The 23021-nt window shown below is 38.9% G+C and overlaps 1 protein-coding gene across 5 annotated transcripts in view; it reads right to left on the bottom strand.

Annotated features, from left to right (window-relative positions):
• Positions 1–10158: 10158 nt before the first annotated feature.
• The window catches only part of ASB15 (ankyrin repeat and SOCS box containing 15), a 59169-nt gene continuing 46306 nt past the window's right edge, over positions 10159–23021 (bottom strand). For 3 of the 5 annotated variants that reach the window (XM_060632999.3, XM_060633000.3, XM_060632997.3), the window contains 6 exons: positions 19816–20061; positions 18710–18881; positions 16514–17084; positions 15838–15991; positions 12959–13135; positions 10159–10590 (listed from right to left, as the gene is read on the bottom strand). In XM_060632999.3, the coding sequence (XP_060488982.2) occupies positions 10418–10590; positions 12959–13135; positions 15838–15991; positions 16514–17084; positions 18710–18881; positions 19816–20061 (1493 nt within the window). In that variant the 3' untranslated portion in view covers positions 10159–10417. The remainder of the gene's footprint in view (positions 10591–12958; positions 13136–15837; positions 15992–16513; positions 17085–18709; positions 18882–19815; positions 20062–23021) is intronic. The other 2 variants (XM_060633001.3, XM_060633004.3) reach the window with 2 other exon arrangements.

The following is a 23021-nucleotide window of genomic DNA, read 5'->3' as shown; positions in this document are numbered from 1 at the left end:
TGCTTCATTCTACAACAGGCCTTTGTCAGTCACAGATTTAATATGAGTAGTTTCAGTGCTGTGAAAGGACCCCAATGACATGTTATTTTACTGAGCTAAAATTTGTAACTTCAAGGTCAAGAATGTTTCATGGAACTTCCTAGAAAATCTGTATCCAGGTGTCTCACTGGCACCTAAAACGCAACCTGCCCCAAACCAGTATCCTGATTTCCCTTTTCCTGCCTCTCCTCCCCCACACCCAGCCTTCCACATTTCTGAAAGTGGCTTTCTTGTCCATCTCGTTGCTGGAGCCTGAGTGTTACCTTTGGCTCCCTCTCACCAACACGGTCATATTCCATCACAAGGCCTGGACTTCTGGATTTCAAACAGCTCTTGAATTCCTGCTTCATTTTTGACTATTCCCCCTTATCTCCATTTGAATCTAAGCTGCTGTCCTCGTTTTCTTGGAAGACTGACATTTTCCCCCTTTTCACAATATAGCCAGAGTAACTTTTTTTGTTTTTTAAATCTGGTATATTTAACATGAGTGTGATATTAGTTTCAGGTGTGCAGTAGTGATTCAACACTTCTATACGTTACTCAGTGCTCATCAAGATAAGTGTACTCTTCACAGAGTAACTTCAAGAAATTTTTTTTAAAGTTTATTTATTTTTGAGAGAAAGAGCGAGCAGGGGAAGGGAGCAGAGGGAGAGGGAGACAGAGGATCTGAAGCGGGCTCCTCACTGAGAGTGGAGAGCCCAGTGCGGGGCTCTAACTCATGAACGGTGAGATCATGACCTGAGCTGAAGTCAGATGCCCAAACCCAACCGACTGAGCCAGCCAGGCGCCCTAACAGAGTAACTTTTTAAAAACACAAATCTCATTGGGTCATTCTCTGCTTAAAATCCTTGAATGTCTCTCATTATCCTTGAGACAGAATCTTTGACATGCCTTCTAGTCCCCCGCCAGGATCAAGACTTGTTGACCCCTCCATCTTTCAACTGGGGTCACTCCTTGCCACTCTCACACCCAAGCCACACTGGGCTCCCGAACTCACCACCCTTGCTCCGTCATTATCAAGCCGTTGTCCTCCCTCCTCCCTGTGCCTGGAATGCCTTTTTCTCTTCTACAGGCTCAGATCTTAAGTAACACTTAGGGAGGGGCTTCTCCCGATGCCCGAGGCCAGCTTAGTTCTCCCAGCTCCCACAAACTGCATTCCATGCAGCATCCCACCCGGGATGTCTTGTTTCAAGACATCTTTGCCATACAGGCGTTTTCTCCAAGGGCAGGGCCCGTGCCTGCCCCAGACTGTCACCAAGACTTAGCATAGTTATTAGGTGTTCAAGAAGTATGGCTAAAAACAAAACAAAACCAGATACATTGCATGGTAGGCAGGAGTGGATCCAAGTTTTATAGAGCCTGAAGATTATACAGTGCTGAGGCCCTCTTTAAGAATAACAATATGCCATTATAAACACACAATTAGTTATGAAGGTGAGACTGCATTCACAGCAATAATAGAATCATGACAAACTACGAGGTGTTAGGTGATTTGAGCTTCTTTTTTCTGAGCTCACCTTAAGCAGGTTACCGAAACTGCTTACAGAGAAGAGCTGTGTATTTGTAACCCAGCTTCTCTACCCACCCCCCACACCATCGACACCCCACTACTCTTGTGAACCCCAATACTCACAGGGGCCCAGAAGCTTCTGAGCATGGCCTCCAACTAATGAACAAGCCCAACTGCCCACTAAAGTGTTCCTGTCTCATGATGGCATTCTTGTTCATTTCGTGGAGACCTTGCTTATTGAAAGTGTCTTCAATTGGCTGATGAGGAAACAGAAATCATATGCGATAACGTGATTTGCAGAACTGGGAAACTGGAAATTCTCTTATTCTCACAAATGTCAATCGTCTTTCAATTGTTACCAAGTTGTTCCTCACTTTTACTCTCCCTCTATCCTTGCCTCTTTTTTTTTTGAAGGCTTATCTAATCTCTTTCAATGTACAGGTGCAAGATTGCTTCCTGAGCTAGGTCTAACATATTTCCCACTTACACAGAAGGAATTGGGTTTTCAACATTTCCTACGGATGGCTTGTCATCAGGCTGCAGAACTAATGTAATGACCCCTTAGGAAGTTAAGCTTCCGACTTCTCTGTGTGTCTGCTGGGAGCGTCTCAGATGGCTCCCGGGGGGGAATGTCAGGCAAAGGTCAGGCTCTGCACAGACAACAACCAAACAGGCCCCAGGGTCCAGATGAGAGCTGGCAATACCCTTATCAAGTCTTCGCTCTGAAGCCCGGTGGCCGAACAAATCTCCAAGCTATGCCAGCTTACGGTAGTGAGCATGAGTCAAATTTAAAATTATTAGAGCTATTTATAAAAATAATATCTTGTAATCGTATAACATTCGTAGTTTACAAACTGCTTTTGCATACTATGTGCCAGTCTTGCGTACGAATACGATCTCCGTTTAATTGTGAGCAGCTACCATTTACTGCGTGGAAGGCAACACTTGGTGAAATAGATACTATTACTTTCATTTTACAAAGGATGATGGGTTCTGAGGTTCCGAGAGATTTAAAAAAATCTCCTCAAGTATACCCAGTTAGTAAGTGATAATTGTAGTTATGTATCAGAAGTCCAAGCTGCTTCTCATTTTGAGATTTACTCGTTTGTCATTTCAAAATGTACTGAAACGAAAGACAGATGGATGAAAGAAATTTTTAATAGAGCATCTGATGCTTCGCCTTATGTAGAGTAGGTTCGATTTTCATTTGTTGAACTAATTCAAACATGTAAAAATGAGTTCTATGCAAGCAAATAGAAAGACACACTGATAATGTTAAAATGATAAAGACAAAAAAAAAAAAAAAAAAGATTTCCAGAAAAAACCTCCCAAGTGAGGAATGAGTAGCTGAACTTCATCAGTCAGGTCTTTCGTTTTATACGGCAGATCGTGAGTATGGAATTCTACTTGGGCAACAAGAACAGAGTTGATGTGTATTGTGTGAGGTTCTAATAAAGGGAATTTGCTTGGGGTATCTGGAAGGGCTGACTCTTCCATTCATTTCAGCAGCTAGATATTTGTAACCTCGAGGGTTGATATTACCATTTTGGACAGATTTGCTCACTGTAGTATCGGGAAGAATAATGTGAAAGGTCAGCTCCCAATACGTGGATCTTTTCCTTGGGATGGCTCTCCACTCAGGTGCATGACAGATGTCACTTTAGAAAACTCCAAGTCCTGCAGGGAAGTGGCAGAAAAAAATTGACCCCATGCTATGAAAAGGGGCTAGAAAGGTAAATTCAGTGTGAAAGTAGAGGAATATAGAAACTCGGTGTACCCAATATGGTACCCAATAATCTGGTTACTGAGCTTTTTTTTTTTTTTTGCAATTTTCTCATGAAAATCAAAGGCACTGTCTTTTCACACAGACTCGCAGTTCCTCACTGAATTTACTTCCATGATTAGTCTGTGTTCGTGAGATTCGGAGCCTTTTGAATGTTTGCCTTCTCTCATTTTCCCCAGGCATTCATTTCCAAATGCCACCCCCCCCTCCTTGTTTTCCTTTTCACTGCACCCCCACCCCCATCCCCAGAGAATCGGAGCTAGTTTTCAAGGATGTTACAAAAGCCCCAACCCACTGGTAACCTGATTCTTTGCCAATTCATGCCCTTAATAGCACAGGAAATCTTCACTTTTTGAGCTCTCCAATCTGCACGTTTCTGTATGTTTTATAAATAGCAATAACAACAACAACAACAATAAGAAGAAGAAGTGGGAAAACTATATCACAACCAGCATGAAAGTGTCAGACGTTGGCAGAAAGGCTGCGTTTGCCTGGGTTGAGAGCCAGTAAGACTGGTGAAGGCAGTGAACATGGTGCTGCCCTTGAATGCTGTGTCATCTGCTTTTAATGGTCTTATCAGCAGAGCAAAACTAATAAATCATGTGCCCCGAACACAAGAACCAAGTGCTTTTCTCGGAGCCAGATGATTCCATTGTTTAGCTGAGCTACCTCAGTGAAGCTGTAAACATGGCATCACCTGTCAGTGAGAGGCAGGCACCTCCTGTTTTTTTTAAGCAATTTATTCAGATTAATTTATATACCATAAAATTCACTCACTGTCAGTGTGAAGTTCAGTGATTATTTTCAGTACATTCACCAAATTGTAAAGTTAGAACATTTCCGGTGCCCCACAGAGATCCCACTCAGTCAACTTTTGTTCCCACACCCAACCCCAGGCAACCACTGATCTGTTTTCTGTCTCAATATATTTGTTTTGTATATTTGACATTTTATATACATGAACTCATACAATAGTATTCTCTTGTGTCTGATTTCTTTCACCTAATGTGATGCTTTTCAGGTTCATCCATGTTGTAGCATGTTGCTAAATAGTAAACCATGCTGTGTTTATTCGTTCCCCAGTTTAGGGACATTCAGATTGTTTCCGCTTTTTGGCGATTATGAACAATGCCCTCCTAATCTGAACTAAAAATGATGGGGTGGTGAGAGTTTGGGATTTGGAGTCAGGAGTTTCCCGTTGAGTCCTAGCTCTGGTATTGACTACCTCAGTTAACTGTAAGATTGCTTTCCCTATCTATAGAGTGCCGATAATTAACACATTCCCTGACCTGCTCCTCAAAACAGTTGTAAAAATCAAGTAAGATGATGTACGTGGAATGCTTTGTGAACTCTAAAACACGGGACAAATAAAAGGCATTGTTATTGATGTTGCCTTTCTAGAATGTATTAAAATAAATTAGGTGTTTCTCAAGATTCTTTCTACCTTCATACAACAAATGATTAAACTTTCGATCAATAGGAAATATTTACCGGTTTCCTTCTACAGACTTGGGGTTCTCACCACCGTTTCCTTATTGAAGACTGTTATTTAGTAAGGTTTTAGTGTCATTCCACTTCTTTTAAATTTACTTGCACTCTAAACCTTACTTTTGATTGTCAAGTAAAAGATTTTGTTTCCTGTTGAAGAGAGGGTCTTCAGGTATCCTAGAATCACTGTAGGAAGTAAGACTCAGTAAAGTTGAAGTTCAGATTTAATCAGGGAATCCTCCAATCCACAAATTCAATTTAGCCTCTTGGGCACCTCGGATGACTGTGAAGGGCAGAACCCTGACGGAGGGTCTGGGTGCAGAGCTGAGCCAGGTTGAGGGGCTTCCAATGAGCCAAACCTAAGAAAATGTTACCATCCTCCAGTCAAAGGTGATTAAACTTGTCGCTTCATTGAAACAACACTAAACCAATTGGGGTAACTAGACCATCAGGGGAATGCAGACATTCAGGAATATACGGAATGTTGACCGCTGAATGTCATGTCTAGGTATTTGACTTCTATAAGGCATAAAAAAAATTACTTTCCTTGAGAAGGCAGTATGGACTTTGCCTCAAACAGAAAGAACCAGATACTGGTGTCTCACACCCACTCAGTCCCAAGGTAAGTACCACATTTAGCACCCTCCACACCTTCTACCTTATTCAACACTATGGGCTGCTTCCAAGAAGTTTTGTCTCCAATCCTTTGGGAGATCTGGGATGGAAGACCTCCAAGGCCGGAGAAACGGCTGTTCCCAGTTTACTGGAATCTCAAGCACAGAATGTGAGTACCCGTCAAGTGCCTCTGGTGGAATCACTGGCCAATCTGATATTAGAACTCAGGCGCTCCCAGTATCCAGATTCAAATTACTAGACTGTCCCCTTCCAAAAACAGCAAATCCCCAGACATCTCTAGCACTCCCTGAGGTTGCAAAACACAGGCCACTGAGGTCAAATAAGTACTCTTTCTACACATCTTCTCCCCCGAGGAGTCTTTCTTTCCCAACAATTGATGATCAGGGATTTACGAGGAAAAAGTGGAGGAGGGGTTCTGCGTGCTTGGGCCAATCCTCTGTTGTTTTCATTCTGTGAATTTTCTCAAAGTATTTATAGATGGTAGTGAGATGCCATACACATCTCTAACCTTATTTTTCATATTTTCACGCGTAAGCGTGACGAACTGCAGTCATATCATGAGACCAAGATTCCTGGCTTTTGCAGCATTGGCTCTGGCTCTCCCACTATGTAGTGATAATGCTGACAGCTCGAGTTGCACACGCTCTTACTCTAGGTTAGGTGTAGTGTTTATATACTTATCTCATGGCTTGTTCAAAATCAAGCAGCTAATAATTGGCGGAGCCTGGTTCAAAATGAGGTTTGTGGGATTACAAAGTATATATTCTTAACTCCTGCACATATGGCACTGTTAAAATCCCACACTACGACATATGTATGTATGTATCTATGTGTGTATATCATATGTGTATATGTCCTATATATGTACTGTTTGTATATAAGTATAGATATATGCATGCAGTGTTTCATTTTGACCCACAAAAAACTTGAAGCAGCTTAGAGTTTTTACATGTCCTTAGTAATTTCTGATTTAGAAGGTGACTATATGCATGAGAGTAATGTGACTTGAAACCAAAATGTGGATCGGAATGTGGGGCAAGAGGTCAATGACGAGGCTAAAGTGTGTTCTCTGTGTCATAAAAGACCCCATTTTTTTTGTTTTGTAGCCTCCATGCTGTCTGACCTACAGATACGGATTTTTTGAAAGCCTGCATCAAAGGGAGGGTTACCTATGAATATCTGCTGTACAACATGAATGCAATCCTTCTCACGTCTTTTACATGGTCATCCTATTGCCTAGAAACATGTCCTGTGACCAGCGAAAATGATTGAACCACATTCTTCAGCAAGCACTTGGTTTCCATGTGCTCATACAATTATTTTAAGTCAGAAATGGAAATACTCTTTAAGGATTGCCTACTGAGAAACTAAAGAAAACACACTCAAGTGAGAGATCAGAGCTGCTCCTTTCCCTCCAGGCTCCCTGTAGAATACAAAACAAAATCCACAGTGACCAAAACAACCATGTACATCTTGGCAGCATGGGGCGATGTCACCAAAACTCTATCATGTCAATTCCACAGTGGTTCAACAGGCACCACTGTAGAATGTTTGGCTTCTCTTAAGCCTCAGCAGGGAGAAGCAGCTGTTGCCCTCTTCCAGATAAAGTGACATATCCTAGGAGAAACAGAGTCCTAATTAGATAGAAATTAGTTCCCCTTACCACCCAGGCCACTCAAAAACAAAAGCACAGCTAGCACAACTTCAAACCGTAAGAAAAAAAAAAAAATTGGATACAGCAATTGTGTCAGTTTCATAGAATACATCTTTCTCCTGCTGTACCAGTACCAAAAGAACCACTTGCAAAACCTATAACATATGCCATCTTTACATTCAAATATTTTGTGAATATGTTACATAAAATACACTAAAGAAAATGCCACGGCTTTATTGTACTAGAGTTTATTTAATATCCGAAGTATTTTGAATGTATTTACACAAGAATACATTAAAGAAATGTCAGTGCTTTAGTTTGCTGAATATCTGAAATAGAAAGCAGACTTACATCCCCAGTATTAGTTTTTATTGATTAAGAGCAATGCTTTCAAGTAACAATGCATTTAGCCACAACTAGGAGAAAAATGGAGGGAATCATGCAATACTATACACAAAAGATTATAGTTTGAATTAAATAAATAAATAAATTACATTTTAATTTATATAAAATATATCCCCTGGGGAATACAGGAGGTGAAAACTATAGCTCTAGTCACACAGGGTTTTTTTTCAGGCTTATTTCTCTTTGAAAGATAACTAAAGCTAAATACAACTTGAAAAATTCACAAACCAATCAGGTATTATTATTGAAAGAATACAGTAACTCCAAAGACAAACATAAGTATAAGAAAAACATATTATTAAAATCTAAGAAAAACAAATCTCGATAATTACATGATTAAGGTTACATAACCAATTCAGAGACTCAAAACTATCATTTTACCATGATAGTGATGAGGTCACGGATTATTTTTGTCTGGGTCTTATACTAAAACCTACTCATTCAATATATTCAACGAATAATTATCAAACGTTCTCTGTGCTGTAGGGAATGTGTTTGGCTCTAAGAAAACGTTGGAAAACAAAACAGACATAGACCCTCCTCTCATAGAGCTTCCAGTCTAGTGGGGCAGACAGATGTGAACAGAGGCACCTCTAATACAGCCTGAAAAGTGCTGTGCTGTGGCCCTCCATCCTACAGGAAGGATCGTCTAAGCTGAGACCTTAGGACAAGGGGTGAGAGGGGAAGAAGGAAATGAAAAGAGATTCTAGGCACAGAGAGAGAAAAAAGCAAAGACGCCAAGGCATAAGAGAGCATTGTCTGTTTCTACAACAGTGGTTCCCAGACAAAGGACCTTAGGTATTTGTTGGGCCACAGTGAATTTTCACCCATCAACAAGGAAACGAAGGCAGTGTGTTAAATCTTTTAAAAGCTAAAGTCATTCAATTTTAATAATTGTGTTTAAGGCCGATTGATTTCCTGGCGTTAAAATGGCTCCTCTTTTATAAAATGACAGTGATAGTAGATGATAAAATTTTTTTTTTTTTTTAATTTTTTTTTTAACGTTTTTTTTAATTTATTTTTGAGACAGAGAGAGACAGAGCATGAACGGGGGAGGGGCAGAGAGAGAGGGAGACACAGAATCGGAAGCAGGCTCCAGGCTCTGAGCCATCAGCCCAGAGCCTGACGCGGGGCTCGAACTCACGGACCGCGAGATCGTGACCTGGCTGAAGTCGGACGCTTAACCGACTGCGCCACCCAGGCGCCCCGATGATAAATTTTTTAAAAATAGAGGATCCTATTTTTTTTTAATTTTTTTTTTTAACGTTTATTTATTTTTGAGACAGAGACAGAGAGAGCATGAACAGGGGAGGGTCAGAGACAGGGAGACACAGAATCTGAAGCAGGCTCCAGGCTCTGAGCTGTCAGCACAGAGCCTGACGCGGGGCTCGAACTCACGGACGGCGAGAGATCATGACCTGAGCCGAAGTCGGCCGCTTAACCGACTGAGCCACCCAGGCGCCCCGACCCTATTTTTTTAATTAGCAAAATTAAAACTGCAGGTATGTAAAATCAAAAAATCTGGGAATCACTGTTCAAACAATAAACTTTTAAAAGGTGTTTAATATGGTTAAAGGAGAGGCGTAAGGGAGAAGTCAAGAGATAAGACTGAGGAGGAAGGCAGGGATTTCAAACAGGAAGGGTCAGGAAGTCCTGGAACTCTAGACTTTATCCTAAAAGCAATGGGAATGATTTTAAGCAGGAGAGTGAAACTCTATTTAGATTTGTAATAGATTGTTCTGGGATGTTGTGTGTAGAATGTATGTTGGACGGAACAAGACAGCAGGAAGGCAAGGCCATTTAGATAGCATTATAGTATCCCACGAAAAAGGAGAGAATAGCTAGAATTAGGGCCAAATCAGTAAGACTGAGTAGAAGAAGATGTCTTCAAAGGACAAACTTACCAGGAATTGGTGATTTGTTATATTGGGTAAGAAAAATGGGATGGTCAAGGCTGATGTCCAGGTTTTTACTAAGGAAACTGAGCTGATGATAATTGGGCTTTACTGAGCTAGAGGATGTAGGAAAAGAGCCCTTTTGTGGAGAAATTGAGGTGCCTCTGTCTTTAAAAGTCCATTAGAATACTTGTTTACAGAGCGTGAGAGAAAGAGTTGAACTTCAAATATAAATTTTCTAAGTTAATAGCATATAGTTAGTTACTAAAACTCTAGATGTGGATGACATTTCTCCCGGAAAACACAGCATAAGACCGAAACAGGGCTTAGGACATACTAACGGGTTGTCAGCAGATAAACAACACAGAAAGAAGCCAGAGACAAAGTGGCCAGCCAGGGAGATGGGAGGAGAGCCAAGAGAGCAAGGTGTCTTGAAAGCTAAGAGAAAACCATTTTACGGAGAGAGCAGACGGCAGTGCCAGATGCTGCAGGAATCCGTTGAAAGGACTGAAGAAAGCCCTTTGAAATTAGCAACAAGGCAGTTGTTAAAGACCTTGCGAAAGGCAGTGGAGGGAGCCCAAGCCAGATTATGGAGTGTGCATCTGCAGGCAGGAAGGAGCTCTTTTATGCAGTATGGGTATAAAAGAAAGGAAAGAGCCAGCAACTGGCTGGAGATGTGGGTTTGAGAAAGTGGTTGTTTGTTTGTTTTATAAACACAGCAGAGATGTATATGGTAGGAGACACTTGATAGGGAGAAGTTGAAGACTTGTTGGAAGTGAAGATAATTAATAGAAATTCACGTACAAAATACTGACCAGCTTAAAAAAATCACAATGTAAAGGTTTCTAAAGATGTAAAATACCGTGTCCCCATAAGAACACATGATCATTATAAAATTGTTAATGGATTTAAATACATTTAAGAATGTAAAATGATTCCAAGAAATTCTGAAGGAATCCCATTTTAAAATACTTTTAAAATCACATTTGAAAATATTATTTTTTAAATTATGGCAATTTTAGTTCTTGTCCATAGAGATCATACTCTTTAAATAATATATATCTTCGAATGGTTGGTGGTAGAGGGAGCTTCTCCATTGAGGCCGGCTGGCAGAGTCGTTGGAGACCCATAAGTCTTCGAATTTTTAACCGACACAAATGCTTTAACGAGCAAGGATTCTCTAAAATGATGGGGAAAAAACAAGCAAAAAATAAAAACAGTATCGTGGATTGACTTGTAAGTTACGTTGTGGTTTAGAATAACATTAATAGTGTCATTCTAAAAGTCAGATATGTATACATTTAGCAACTGGCGATTTTAAAAGAAATTCAAAGTGTAATTAAGCATCCCAGACCACTGCTCCAGAATAGTCTCCATGAAGACACTTAGCTTGTTTCAGTGTCAGGAAGACAGTCTGGCTCATAGTGGATGTTGAGCCAGGACATGTTAAATGAATGAATGGAATTGGCTTAAGAAAACAAATGCTGCACCTGAGTGGTTCAGTCGGGTAAGCGTCTAACTCTTGATTTTGGCTCAGGTCATGACCTCACTGTCGTGAGATCGAGCTCATGATGAAATGATTCCATGTGTATATAATTCAATCTCAGGTTTGTTTCAGTTTCTGATACTTAAATATTTTGTTTTTTTTTTTTAATCTAACATCACTTAAATATCTGATATTAGTCTTTATTTTCAACTCTTTATCTATATTACAACACTGATACATTATCCCAGCAGTATGAGCTAATGAAAGGGCAGTGGAGTACATGGTTTTAGTTGTGGGCTTTGGACGGTTGACATAGATTTAAATCCTGGCTCTGCCACTTGGTATCTGTGTGACTTTGAACTTGACCTCTGTGATCTCAGTATTCTCACCTGTGAAATGTGGATAACAATGGGACCTACCTCATAGTGTTGTTTGAAGATCAAATTAATTTATGTAGAGTATTAGAAAACTGCTTGGTACTTTGTAACCATTCATAATGTGAACTATCACTCAGTTCAGGAATAAAAGACATCATATTTCTATTACCTTTGTGATTACCTTCTCAAAAAATTAAAACAGTGTTTTTCAAAAACTATGAAGTCATAATTATTATTACCCAAGTAGGCAAGATAAGTCCATTTAAAAAAAATAAATTGCATTTTATTTTCTTCTTTAACAAAGACACCGCCTCACATATGTCTGGAGGAATCCTGACATCCAGTGGTTAACCACGCTCACAGCATTCAACTGACTTCCACTCCAGCTACGTTAATGTATGACTGAAACAACAAAACACCACCTTGGTCTTCTTCCTCCTTAGATTTCCTTTCTAAAGTCAGCAGAATTGTTATTCTTTTGTAATAAAAACACATGGACAATTAATTAGCAGTTAGAAGCGAACTCTGTTCTGCCTATGACAGGAAGCACAGCAGTGTTGGAGAGACTGGTTTGAGGGAAGACAGACAAGGGTTCAAATCTTTGCTTTGTTTTCCAGGTCTTTAACCTTGGGTAGTTAAGGTATTTAAGACTTTGGGTTTTTTTTTTTCCTTACAGTCTCCAAAATGTTTTAACCTCTTTATTGTAAAAATAAAATATAAGTAACTACACACATGTATAGCTTTATGAGTCATTATCAGTGATTATGAGATGAATATGTTCAATCACCCCCCAGGTCGTGAATAGAATTTCTCCAGCTGCCCCATAATTTCCTCCATAACTCATTGCAATCTTTATTCATTCCTCCCCTATAAGTTACCACTATTCTGACTTTTGTGGTAATCACTTCCTTTATTTTTTATTTATTTTTTAAAGTAACCTCTGCACCCAACATGGGGCTCGAACTTACAACCCCGAGATCAAGAGTCGCACACTCCACCGACTGAGCCAGCCAGGTGCCCCCGTAATCACTTCCTTTAGAGCTTCATCATCGAAGTGTGCCATTCCTGTGCTATTGTATTGGAAATATTTTTTAAAAATCTGATATGACCTTTAAATCTCTTTTAATCCATCCTCTTCTTTCCATCCCCTTCTCTTCCCTTCAATTAATCTTTTAAGAACCAAAAAGCCCAGCAGTTTCCCACAGCCTAAATTTTGCTGATTGCATTTTCATGGTGCAGCTCCGTGCTTCACCTCCATTTCTGGTTTTGGCAAATTGATAGCTGGATGCAGAGACTTGAGCAGACTCAGGTTTGATCTCTTGGGAAAAACTATAGCTGGTGCTGTGTTCTTTCATCAAGGGCCACATAGTGAGATAATAGGAACAGCTGATGCTCAGTGACCACATCCATTAGCTGACTGGGGGTTGCAAAATGGTGACAGCTAGTTTTATCATTTCTTTTTCATTTATTGGTTGGAATACTTGTATAAAGAGACGCTGTTTCTCCTCTACTTTTTGGTTACCAGTGACACAAATCACATAGGTAAGACAGAATAAATGCTTAGATCTTTTCCTTTATGAGCTTTCAAGATAATGAATTGATTTTCTTATCATCTGGAGTTGATCAATTTTTAAAATATCATACTTAAGCATATTTAATTGATTTCAACTTATTGATATAATTACCCTTTGGAAGCTTAATTGTCCCATCTTTGGCCAGTAGGAGCCTCTTCAAGTTGGCTCCTGAATTCTTTTGGCATGCTCTTGTAGGCTTTGTGGGCTTGTTTGCAACGTGGAATGACACATATTCCAGGCTTGTCTTGTACACTGCTTCCTGAGACCTGAAATCATCCATTTCTTTTTCTAGGAAATGATATTTCAAGACCACAGTCTGGGTACTGGGGATGTTAATTGCTACTCAGTCTGTCTTTATTTCTAAGCCTTTTTTTGTAGACACACACACACACACACACACCCCAGGTAAAATAGCTTGAGTTCATATTGATTCTTCCAATTCAAGGTCAAGCTAAAAGATGTTTGTTTTTTTTTTAACATATTACATCTGTATTTCCTTTCTTCCACACAGATAAACTGGTTCTCAAGGATACAAAGAATAATAGAGTTAGAATATCCCACAATCATTCACTTACTAAATGCATCTCTCATTCTCAAATAACATTAGTTCTGTTATTATGCCACCATCAGATAATTTGATATCTTTAAAGAATGTTTTTGTGTAGGGGCGCCTGGCTGGCCTGGTCAGTGGAGTATGTAACTCCTTGTCTCGGGGTTAGTTCAAGCCTCACATAGGGTGTAGAGATTACTTAAAAATAAAACCTTAAAAAAATGTTTTTGTGTGTACTCTCTCCGTTTTATTTATTTATTTCTAATGTTTATTTATTTTTGAGAGAGAGAGAGACAGAGACAGAGTGTGAGTGGGTGAGGGGCAGAGGGAACGGGAGACAAAGAGTCCAAAGCAGGCTCCAGGCTCTGAGATGTCAGCACAGAGCCCAACGCGAGGCTTGAACTCATGAACCATGAAATCATAACCTGAGCCGAAGTCGGACACTCAACTGACTGTGCCATCCAGGCACCCCCGCTCTCTCTGTTTTAAAATAGTTGTGTCATACCCACATTATCTGGCCATGCAACCCTACATATTGTATCTTCTCTCTTTTAAATAGCAGTTAGTCTTGGTATTCTGTCTAATGCTCAGTACTAGTCCTTATGTCATTACCTCTTCTCATTTTGGTTTGTCTGAAGCTCGTTTCCTAGTGGATTCTTCAGAAGGCGATCAGAGGAACAATATTACCTGAGAGAATCTGATTTTTCCCCCATAAGTCCATTGTTTTTGCCTACATGACCAAAGAATATAGTAATTTGTGGTTTTGTCTTTTCATCACAGATTTTTTTTGGTAATATAGTTTTTGTATTTGTTCTGTTCCCTCAAACAGGAGATTTGTTGGTTTTCCTTTTCAAGGAACCCTATTATTCCTTTCTTTACTCTTTATTACCTGTCTTTAATATCTGTCGCTGCATTTCAAATGCTTTGGTTTATTCCTTTATTTCTATTTCATTTAAAATAAATAGATTTTATTTCTTCTGTTCCAACTTCTGTTTCTCTGAAGGTATTATCTATTGCCTTGTTAGTTCTTGACTTCATACTGGTTCAGCCTTATATTTGAAATTAATTTTCTAAAAAAGAAATTATTTTTTTCTTTTTATGTCAAGTTCCTTCCTTAGTTGTTATCTCATTTCTGAAGTTTTGTAATTCAGAACTTGTGTGGTTCTTTTGTGTCTTATATCATTTTCCTTACACTGTTTAACCCATTTTGAAATTAAGTTTTTAGTTTTCATCTGTCCTGAGGGTGTGCTTTTCTAGTGTGCTTTCTTGTCTGTGAGGATATTATTCTGTTCCTCTTCCTATTTTTTCTTATAATAAATTTATATGAAACTTGACTGTGATAATTTTCTGTTGCTCATTTTGACGTGACATTAGTTTTCCTGAAGTTTTAGAAGGATGCTTGGTCTAAGGTAGCTCTTCTGACTTTACAGAACTCCCTATTCTGTTGTCTTCTTGCAATGATCTAAAATAGTGGCTTGCTCCTGAGGTTTCTTGGTTCTGTTTGCTGCCCCTCCTTTTGTCTGGAGTTTCTCATGGCTCTGTCCTGCTTGATTTTGATTTTATTCCCAATGTGGGCTGTGGTTCAGAAAGGGAGACTTAACAGGTCAGTTTCAAGAATTTATAGGGTCCAGGGGGCCTGGCTGGCTCAGTTGGTGGGGCAGGTAACTCTTGACCTTGGGATCATGAGTTCAAGCCCCATGTAGGGCATAGAGCTTATAAAATAAAATAAAATAAAATAAAATAAAATAAAATAAAATAAAATAAAATAAAATAAAAATAAAATACTGGTTTCCAAACATTAGTGAGCTTCAGAATTACTTAACATCTAAAAAAGAAAAAAGAATTTATAGGGTCCAAACTGTTTTGTAATTGCCCTTAGTCTTAGTTCGTATTTATAATATGATTCACTTTTATTATAAACTAAACTTTAACCTAAATACAAAATAGCCAGCCTATAAGACAAACTTTTGATAGGAGTTTGTCAATAAAGACCTGAGAGAGAGCATATCAAAGAGGCTAACTCTAATTCATTCCATTCATCCATTTACTTGGTATTTATTATTTACTACTCACTAGGTATCATGCTAAGTCTTGAGAATACAAAAACAAACAAAACAGATGCCTGCCCACATGGAGATGAGTCTATGTATCTTATAGTCTTATAGAAGTTTTTTTTTAATATGTTTGTCAAATGTTAATATAGTTATAGTATTACTCATTATACAATTAAAGATTTGGAAACTGTCAAGAAAAGCCAGAACTTAGCATCCTTATCAGAGGAAGTATTAAGGATGATTTTTAAACACCTGGATAATTCTGAAAACAAAGTAGCACAGAAAAAGTATCAAATATGACATTAAGAAACTTCCCCTGTATACATTCTTCATAAAAAAAATTATAGGCAAAACTTTTTTTTTTTTTTTTTTTTTTTTTTTTTTACCTAGTATTTGACGGATTTCTGGCCATTCTCTCTGTAGTTGTAGTGCAGACTTCAGTTTAGCACACAGAGGGATATAATCCATGTAATCAATTAATACACGAATAACGCTGCCTACCAAGTGTTTCATCCAAGGAACTGTAATAAACTCACAAAACTGAGAGAATTGATAAAATTTAATTTAGTAGTACATTTAATATACTATATACATAAGCACTCAATTTTGCTATGAAAAATTACTATTGTTGTCTTCTTATGGAAAATACAAGTACCCTCCTTGTAATGAACAAAAAAGAAAAAGAAATCGTTTGCTTGCATCTAGGAAACTATGAGCCCTGAAGCTATGTGCATGACTTTGATGTGATTGCAGTCAAGAGCATGGAAGAATCAGGTTGCTTTCCATGATTCTTCTCTCCATGTTTCCATCTCCCATATTCCACCACATATGCATAAATTATTAATTGCATACATTTTCATTTTCTTCTACATTCAGTTTCCAATTCAAGAAAAATAATTAATCTTTTTTGCCTAGTTTTATGCTTATCTCCCCATATTATTGCCAAAAAAAATTCAAGAATAAGAAAAATACAAGAGTGGATTTTTCTTTTCTTGTGATATCCCTAAATGAGCAAAAGTTAGGATGATGACCCAGTAGGAAGAAGAAAAGGATGTAACTCACCGGGTTATCTTTTATTACACAAGATGTCCACCCCGGTAGTACCTCTTCTTCTATCTCTGACCACACAAATGAATTTCCAAAGATGTTCCCATGCATGCAGTCAAAGCACATCTCCACTTGATAGCCATTATTCAGCAACAGCCTCAGCATTACCTCGTCATTTAGGGCATATTGAATGGCACTGGGGAAACGTGTGTCATTCACACGCATAAAATAACAATTGACGTTAGCTCCATGGGAGAGAAGCAGCCGGACAATTTCATGGTTATTGGCCCTCACTGCCACGAGTAGACAGTTGAGGGGATCTAGGTTTGGGTCTGCACCTGCAGCCAGAAGGACTTCTGTGCACTGGATATCATTGTTAGAAACGGCAAAATAGAGCGCAGTCTTCCGCTCATCATCATAGCTCTCGGAAATGTGGTCAGCAAGCAGGGTATTGACATCAAAGCCATTTTCAATAAGCAGCTCTAGGCACTGTACATTTTGTCCATCTGCTGCTGAGTGAATTGGTGTTAGCCCACTTTTCTGGATTGCATTTTTGGATGTTATTGGGATAAGATACTTCAGCGCACTAAAAAAAAAAAGTCAAATATCCACATGGCATGAAGAAAATGAAGAATTTCAATAAACCAGATTCCTCACTAGACAAGTGAATGCAGCCTGTTTAACTTCTTTTACTTTCTCTAGATAACCTCATACAAAACATTTAACATTTAACCTTTGCCCACTGGCTTACTGCTTAGTTTAGTGTAATTCAGTTTTGTTCTTAGTTTCCCATTCTAAATATTCCTGGGCAACATGCTCAATGTCCTATGTTTGGTCCTAGAATTGTGGTTCCTTAGGAACCCTCTCCGTCTTCCAATTCTCTTTGGAACAACATAATATTTATAAACAACCAAAGCTATTTAATGAAAAAAATATAAAAGAAAGGTTAGCTCATCTGACCCCATAGAAGAATGCTTCATAATCTTGACCATGAGAATTATGGAGTCATAGGACGTGACCTTGAACATTGCTTAGTCCAACCCCTCACTTAACGGAAGAGCAACAGGAAGTCTGGAGAGGTGAAATGACTTGTCCAAGGTCACACAGCTGGATGTGGAGCAAGGACTGGAGTCCAGGCCTTTTGAATTCTCATTTATTACTTCTCTCTCACTGCTTCCTGAGCAGTCTATGCTTCAGTAGTGGCCACGCACATCCTGCCTCCCTCCATATAGCTTGCAATTGAATTAATAGCCACAAAAAAAGAGTCTTTATTAGTCCATCACCCTTTATCAGTCCAATGGGGATAACTCGCCACAGCTTAGGTTTCTAAGAACCTGTGATAAACAGTTGTGAATTTCACACTTGCCTGAACAACTAGACACACATGAGAGCCACAGCAAGGATAACTTGATCTCTTGTGCCTAATTCAGAGCTACCATGTGTGAATTTATGAACACTGGGAGTAAATCCAGGTAACTTTAACAACATGTCACTTAGCGTCAATTATGTGTCATTGGCCACTTAACTTAGCCAATGTGGCCACTGAACGCGCTAAAGCCTAATGATTTCAAAGTTTTTGAACTTATAAAATATATTTAATTTCCTAAAGCCATCCTCTTATGGTGGGTGGTTTAATATAGTGATTGTAGATTTCTATTGATGTGTTGATTGTGGCACATTTTGTGATTTAAAAATCTATCCGACCTTCCCCCCGCCCCAAGAATAAAGAAATCTGAACTTATGATGAAACTTCTCTATTCAAGGATAAATTTGACCTTATATCATAATACCTGTAGGTATTAATAAAAATTAGAGTAATACTGGTGGCATTGTAACAAAGTCCTTTGTCAAAGGCAAAAGTTTTAGAAACCATGTAGCTTTTTGTTAAACACATTGAAAACCAAAACAAAACAGAAAGGCATATTTAAGTGGTTTGTGCAGAATTCTCAGTTATAACTTACTTCCTTCTAAAAGAAAAATTTTTGATTATAAAAGTGGTATAAGTTGAATGTGGAAATTCTAGAAAAGTACCAGAATATAAAAAGAAAGGGAAAAATCAAACAAATATTTATGTACTCAAAACTTGTGAAATGTGTGTCTTTTTCTTTTCAGATTTTGGGAGGTATTAAATAGATAAGACTTGAGATTCTACTGTACATACAATTTTGTATATTTCAACTTAAAATGATCTTCTTATGATTTAGTACTCACAGATAATGTCCCTCGTAGGCAGCTCGGTGTATTGGAAGATGCCCTGCTCTGTTGGGTACATTTCCACTTCCTCCATATTCCAGCAGGAGGGAAATGCAGTCAGGATTGCCCCCTCCTGCTGCCTCAAACAATACTGAAGCCCCATCATCCGCCAAAGCAAACACATCACCACCTGGCAATATAAAACATATGGCAGAATGATAACTGGAGTTATCTTGAAATTGTCATGACAGTCGCCTTAATAATAACCTGCTGTTTTCCTTTCTGGCTAGGACTTAAAATTAAAAGTATAAGATTAAGAACAGATGTGTTCTCAGTATTTTCAATAAACAATTATGCATGTGTGTTTCATTTTATTAGAAAATCTTTGCAAGAGAAATCAAGAAGTCAATTTACAAGGTAGACAAATGCTCCCAAGAAAAGTAGTTAGCCTTTCAAATTTAAAGGCAATGTTAACACTCTATTCCATTTCGACAACTGCCCTCTATGTGCTGTGTGTGACCCAGCAGAAGATCCAAAATGAAAAAATAAGAATACCTTAAGGAGCTCAGAAGGGAAATGAGACAAAATATTATCAAAGAACACAAACCGCATAACATTCAGACTAGGAGTCCGAAGTGACATTAGGACTAGGAGTCATGATGTGGGAGAAAGAAGGGTTTGAATTCTGGCTCCGCTATAGACTGAGAGAGTCTGGGGCAAGCTACTTCTATGAATATCTGTCTCCTCCTCTGTAAAATATCGTTTATTTCATAGGGTTCATACGATAATTAAATGAGGTTGTGTTGTTGGGAGGGGGGCTCAAAAATGTTAGTTTTTTCTCCATAGAGGATCCTTGGAGGAGCATATGGCCCTAGCCTTTATTTACAAAGGAGGAAACTGAGGACCAGAAGTTTTAGTAAGGGTAGGCGGATTTGTAGGTCATGATGCATAGGGTGTAATTAAGTTGTGGAAGAGGGGACTTTCAAGAGGTTTCTCGAGGAGCTGGGTACAAAAGCCTGAGGCCCAGTTACATTCAGGAGAGAAAGGGGAGGCAATGAGGAATGGAGAAAAGGAAATTGAGGGACAGGAGAAACAGCAAGAATGTGCAATTCCTTTTCAGATACCTCTGTGGATTAGGTGTTCCAACACATCACAGTGACCATACTCAGCAGCAACACCTAACGGCGTGACTCCAAATCCGTCTCTCAAGTGGACATTGCCTCCGTGGTTTAGTAGCAGCGCTATGATATCTTTGCGGCCTTGTTTGGCTGCTTCATGCATTGCTGACCATCGCTTGATGCAGGGCTGGTCAAGGCTGGCATTGTGTTTAAGCAGAGTGAACACCATGTCGTAGGAGCCCTTTTTTACAGCTGGAGGATGATTTCAAAAAGAACATCAACAGTAGGCATATTGGCATGGATACTTTAGATGGTATGAAACATTATTAAATTAATTTTTTAATTTTTAAGAATGTTTATTTATTTTTGAGAGAGAGAGAGAGAGAACAAGCAGGGGAGGGGCACAGAGAGAGGGAGAAAGACGATCCCAAAAGGGCTCTGTGCTGACAGCAAACAGCACGATGCTGGGCTCGAACTCCTCAACCATGAGATCGTAACCTGAGCCAAAGTCGGATGCTTAACTGAGTGAGCCACCCAGGTGCCCCTAACTACTAAATTTAATGCCAAAATAGATATTACCTATTCCTTCTTCTTCTATAAGAAAATATTGTAGTTTTCATACTCCTTCTATTTCTCACACCCAAGATGATGTCTTTTCAAGACCCTGGCCTGAGGAGGATAAGACTTTCATGGAAATCATGCACATCTCTAAAATAGGATGTTATGTATACTCTTTCTAAACTTTAGAAAATGAAAATAAGTGAAATGAAAATAACATCCTCTGTTGGGTTGTACAAATTAAATAATGTATGCAAATGCTTAGTATATACTAGGAGCTCAATAAATTATAACTATTATTATTAATATAATTTCATCATTTCTAGGATCCTGGAGCCACATGTGTGAATAATGTTTATCAAGTCCCCTCATCACCCCCCAGAAACATTTTTTTTCCTCCACCAAAGATAGCAGCACGTATTAAATGAATTTCTCTTTCCTGTGGTCTTAATGGGAGGTTAGCAACGAGAAGGTCTAGAATCCAGGTAGGTCCAATGTTCTAAATAGGTGAAGTCTATGATAGCTAATGTACTGCAGTGTAGGGGATTCACTAGATTGTATGTCGCTCTCCCCCTCTGCTTGTTTCTAACAGATGAAATTACAGGTAAAATTTCCCCCAACTCGGCTTTGGATTATTTAAGAGATTGTCCCAATTTAGGTATAAATAATTCTGGAAGACGTAATGTCTCTTATCAGTAAGTCAAATCTTAGTAAGAAACAGAGAAGGACGAGTGCTACTCCCTGCAAATGGAGGTAAATACAATTACATTCACTCACTCATTTGTTCATTCATTCATTCATTCATTCAGTTGATATGCTCTGGCTATATGAGAGGCACTGTGCCAGATCCTGTGGACAACAGGGAAAAGATGGACTTGGTTCTCACTCATGCAATTGACAATTTAGGGAAGAAGCCTATATTGTCTTCTATTTGAAGAGAGACTCAGAATCCAGGTCTTTGCTGGGAAATACAGGACGAGATGGGGGGGGCACATAGAACATCTTGGGGAGCAAGGGGGCAGAATACAGAAAGCATCTCAGGCCAAAGCAAGGGAAAGGGCCCTCAAAGGCATGACAAGAGGATGAAGACTTAATTTGGAGGCAGGCAAGCCGTCACTGTGGTGAGATTTCAGTTTTTCTCCTGCTCACTAGAGTCTGTTGACAAATGCCTTTCTCTGAATCACCCACCTGCCGCTGGCAGCTCTAATTATAGTGAATTACCTCATCCTAGCTGGTGTCATTGCAGAGAAAACATCAATAAGCTAAATGAACTAAGAGGTATGTGTCCTCATTTATCTTCTTGCTCCTATTACATTTTTTCTAGAAAAAATGTATTCAAATAATGAATCTCTTCCATTGCGATCTGTTTTCCTTTTGTCTGACCCAGAAAACATGTTGATTATAGATATTAGTCTTTTTTCATGAAAATATCATAGACAGGCCACATTCAGCTTAAAATAATTTTAAAAATAAAACTTTACTTGCAGTTTAACTGTTTTGGAACTAATAATTTATTTTATTTTGGATAGGAATAATAATGGAAGTCATGGGAACACCTCCCAAACTAACCCATGAAGACATTCTTAACCAATAAATGGCTGAAATAATGAAAACTAATAAGGCACAGTATTTGTGTTACATAACTAAGTAAAATAAAGCTTAAGATAACTTATATAGCAAAAAATATACATATATACATATATCTTCAACAATAATGCTTAAAGAAACAAACTTCAGTTGAAAAGTTAGGGAATTAGAGACTTTTGCATAGATTATAGGCACATTTAAACACTTTATAGTTTGCTGGCACTATTCCTTTTAACCTTAAATTTCTATAATTTTCTCTTTTTTATGTTTATTTATTTATTTTGAGAGAGAGCGTGCATGCATGGAGAGAGGCAGAGAGAGAGAGGGAGAGAGAGAGAATCCCAGGTAGGCTCCCAGCTGTCAGTGCAGAGCCCGACGCGGGGCTTGAACTCACAAACTGTGAGATCATGACCTGAGCAGGAACCAAGAGTCAGATGATTAACCAACTGAGCCACCCAGGTGCCCAAATTTCTGTCATTTTCTTTCTTTTTCTTGATATGCATGTTTTGCTCATGTAGTTTTTTTTATTATCAGCAGTGATTTATCTTGTGACTCCTAAGACATACAAATTAGAGAAGAGATATTTTTCTGAGGCTTCTTGACAAGGATGGGCAGACTGAAAGAGGAGATGGAGTGAAGAGGATGCGTATTGATTTGTGAGAAAGACAGTGTCTGAAATAAAATTAACTGAGCTGTAAATGACATGAGGATGTGGGACAAGAAGGGCAGCAGAACTGAGATGTTGTGCCCCATGGTTCCCCGGGCTTCCTCTATCCCCTGGACCCTGCTGGCCAGGACAATCTCGTGGCTATCCAACTAGAGAAAGGTGACACCAACTTCAGAGGAGTGGGCAAAGAAGGAGTGTGAGCACAAAATACCCTCATTAAGTGTCAGATGATCACAAATTAGATATCTAACCCTCAGCAAGTAACCATGTGATGGACCGTAAGACATCAAAGTACCACAAGTAAGGCCCCGATGGCTGATAGCAAAGAAGGGCCCTGGAGAGACCTAAAGTGATTTTTTTTTTTTTTCCATCTAAGCATATTCTGTAATAAAGACAAAGA

This window comes from Panthera onca, chromosome A2 (assembly GCF_046562875.1).
Source record: "Panthera onca isolate mPanOnc1 chromosome A2, mPanOnc1 haplotype 2, whole genome shotgun sequence".
Classification (NCBI taxonomy): Eukaryota; Metazoa; Chordata; class Mammalia; order Carnivora; family Felidae; genus Panthera; species Panthera onca.
This window is presented reverse-complemented; position numbering and strand designations above follow the sequence as displayed.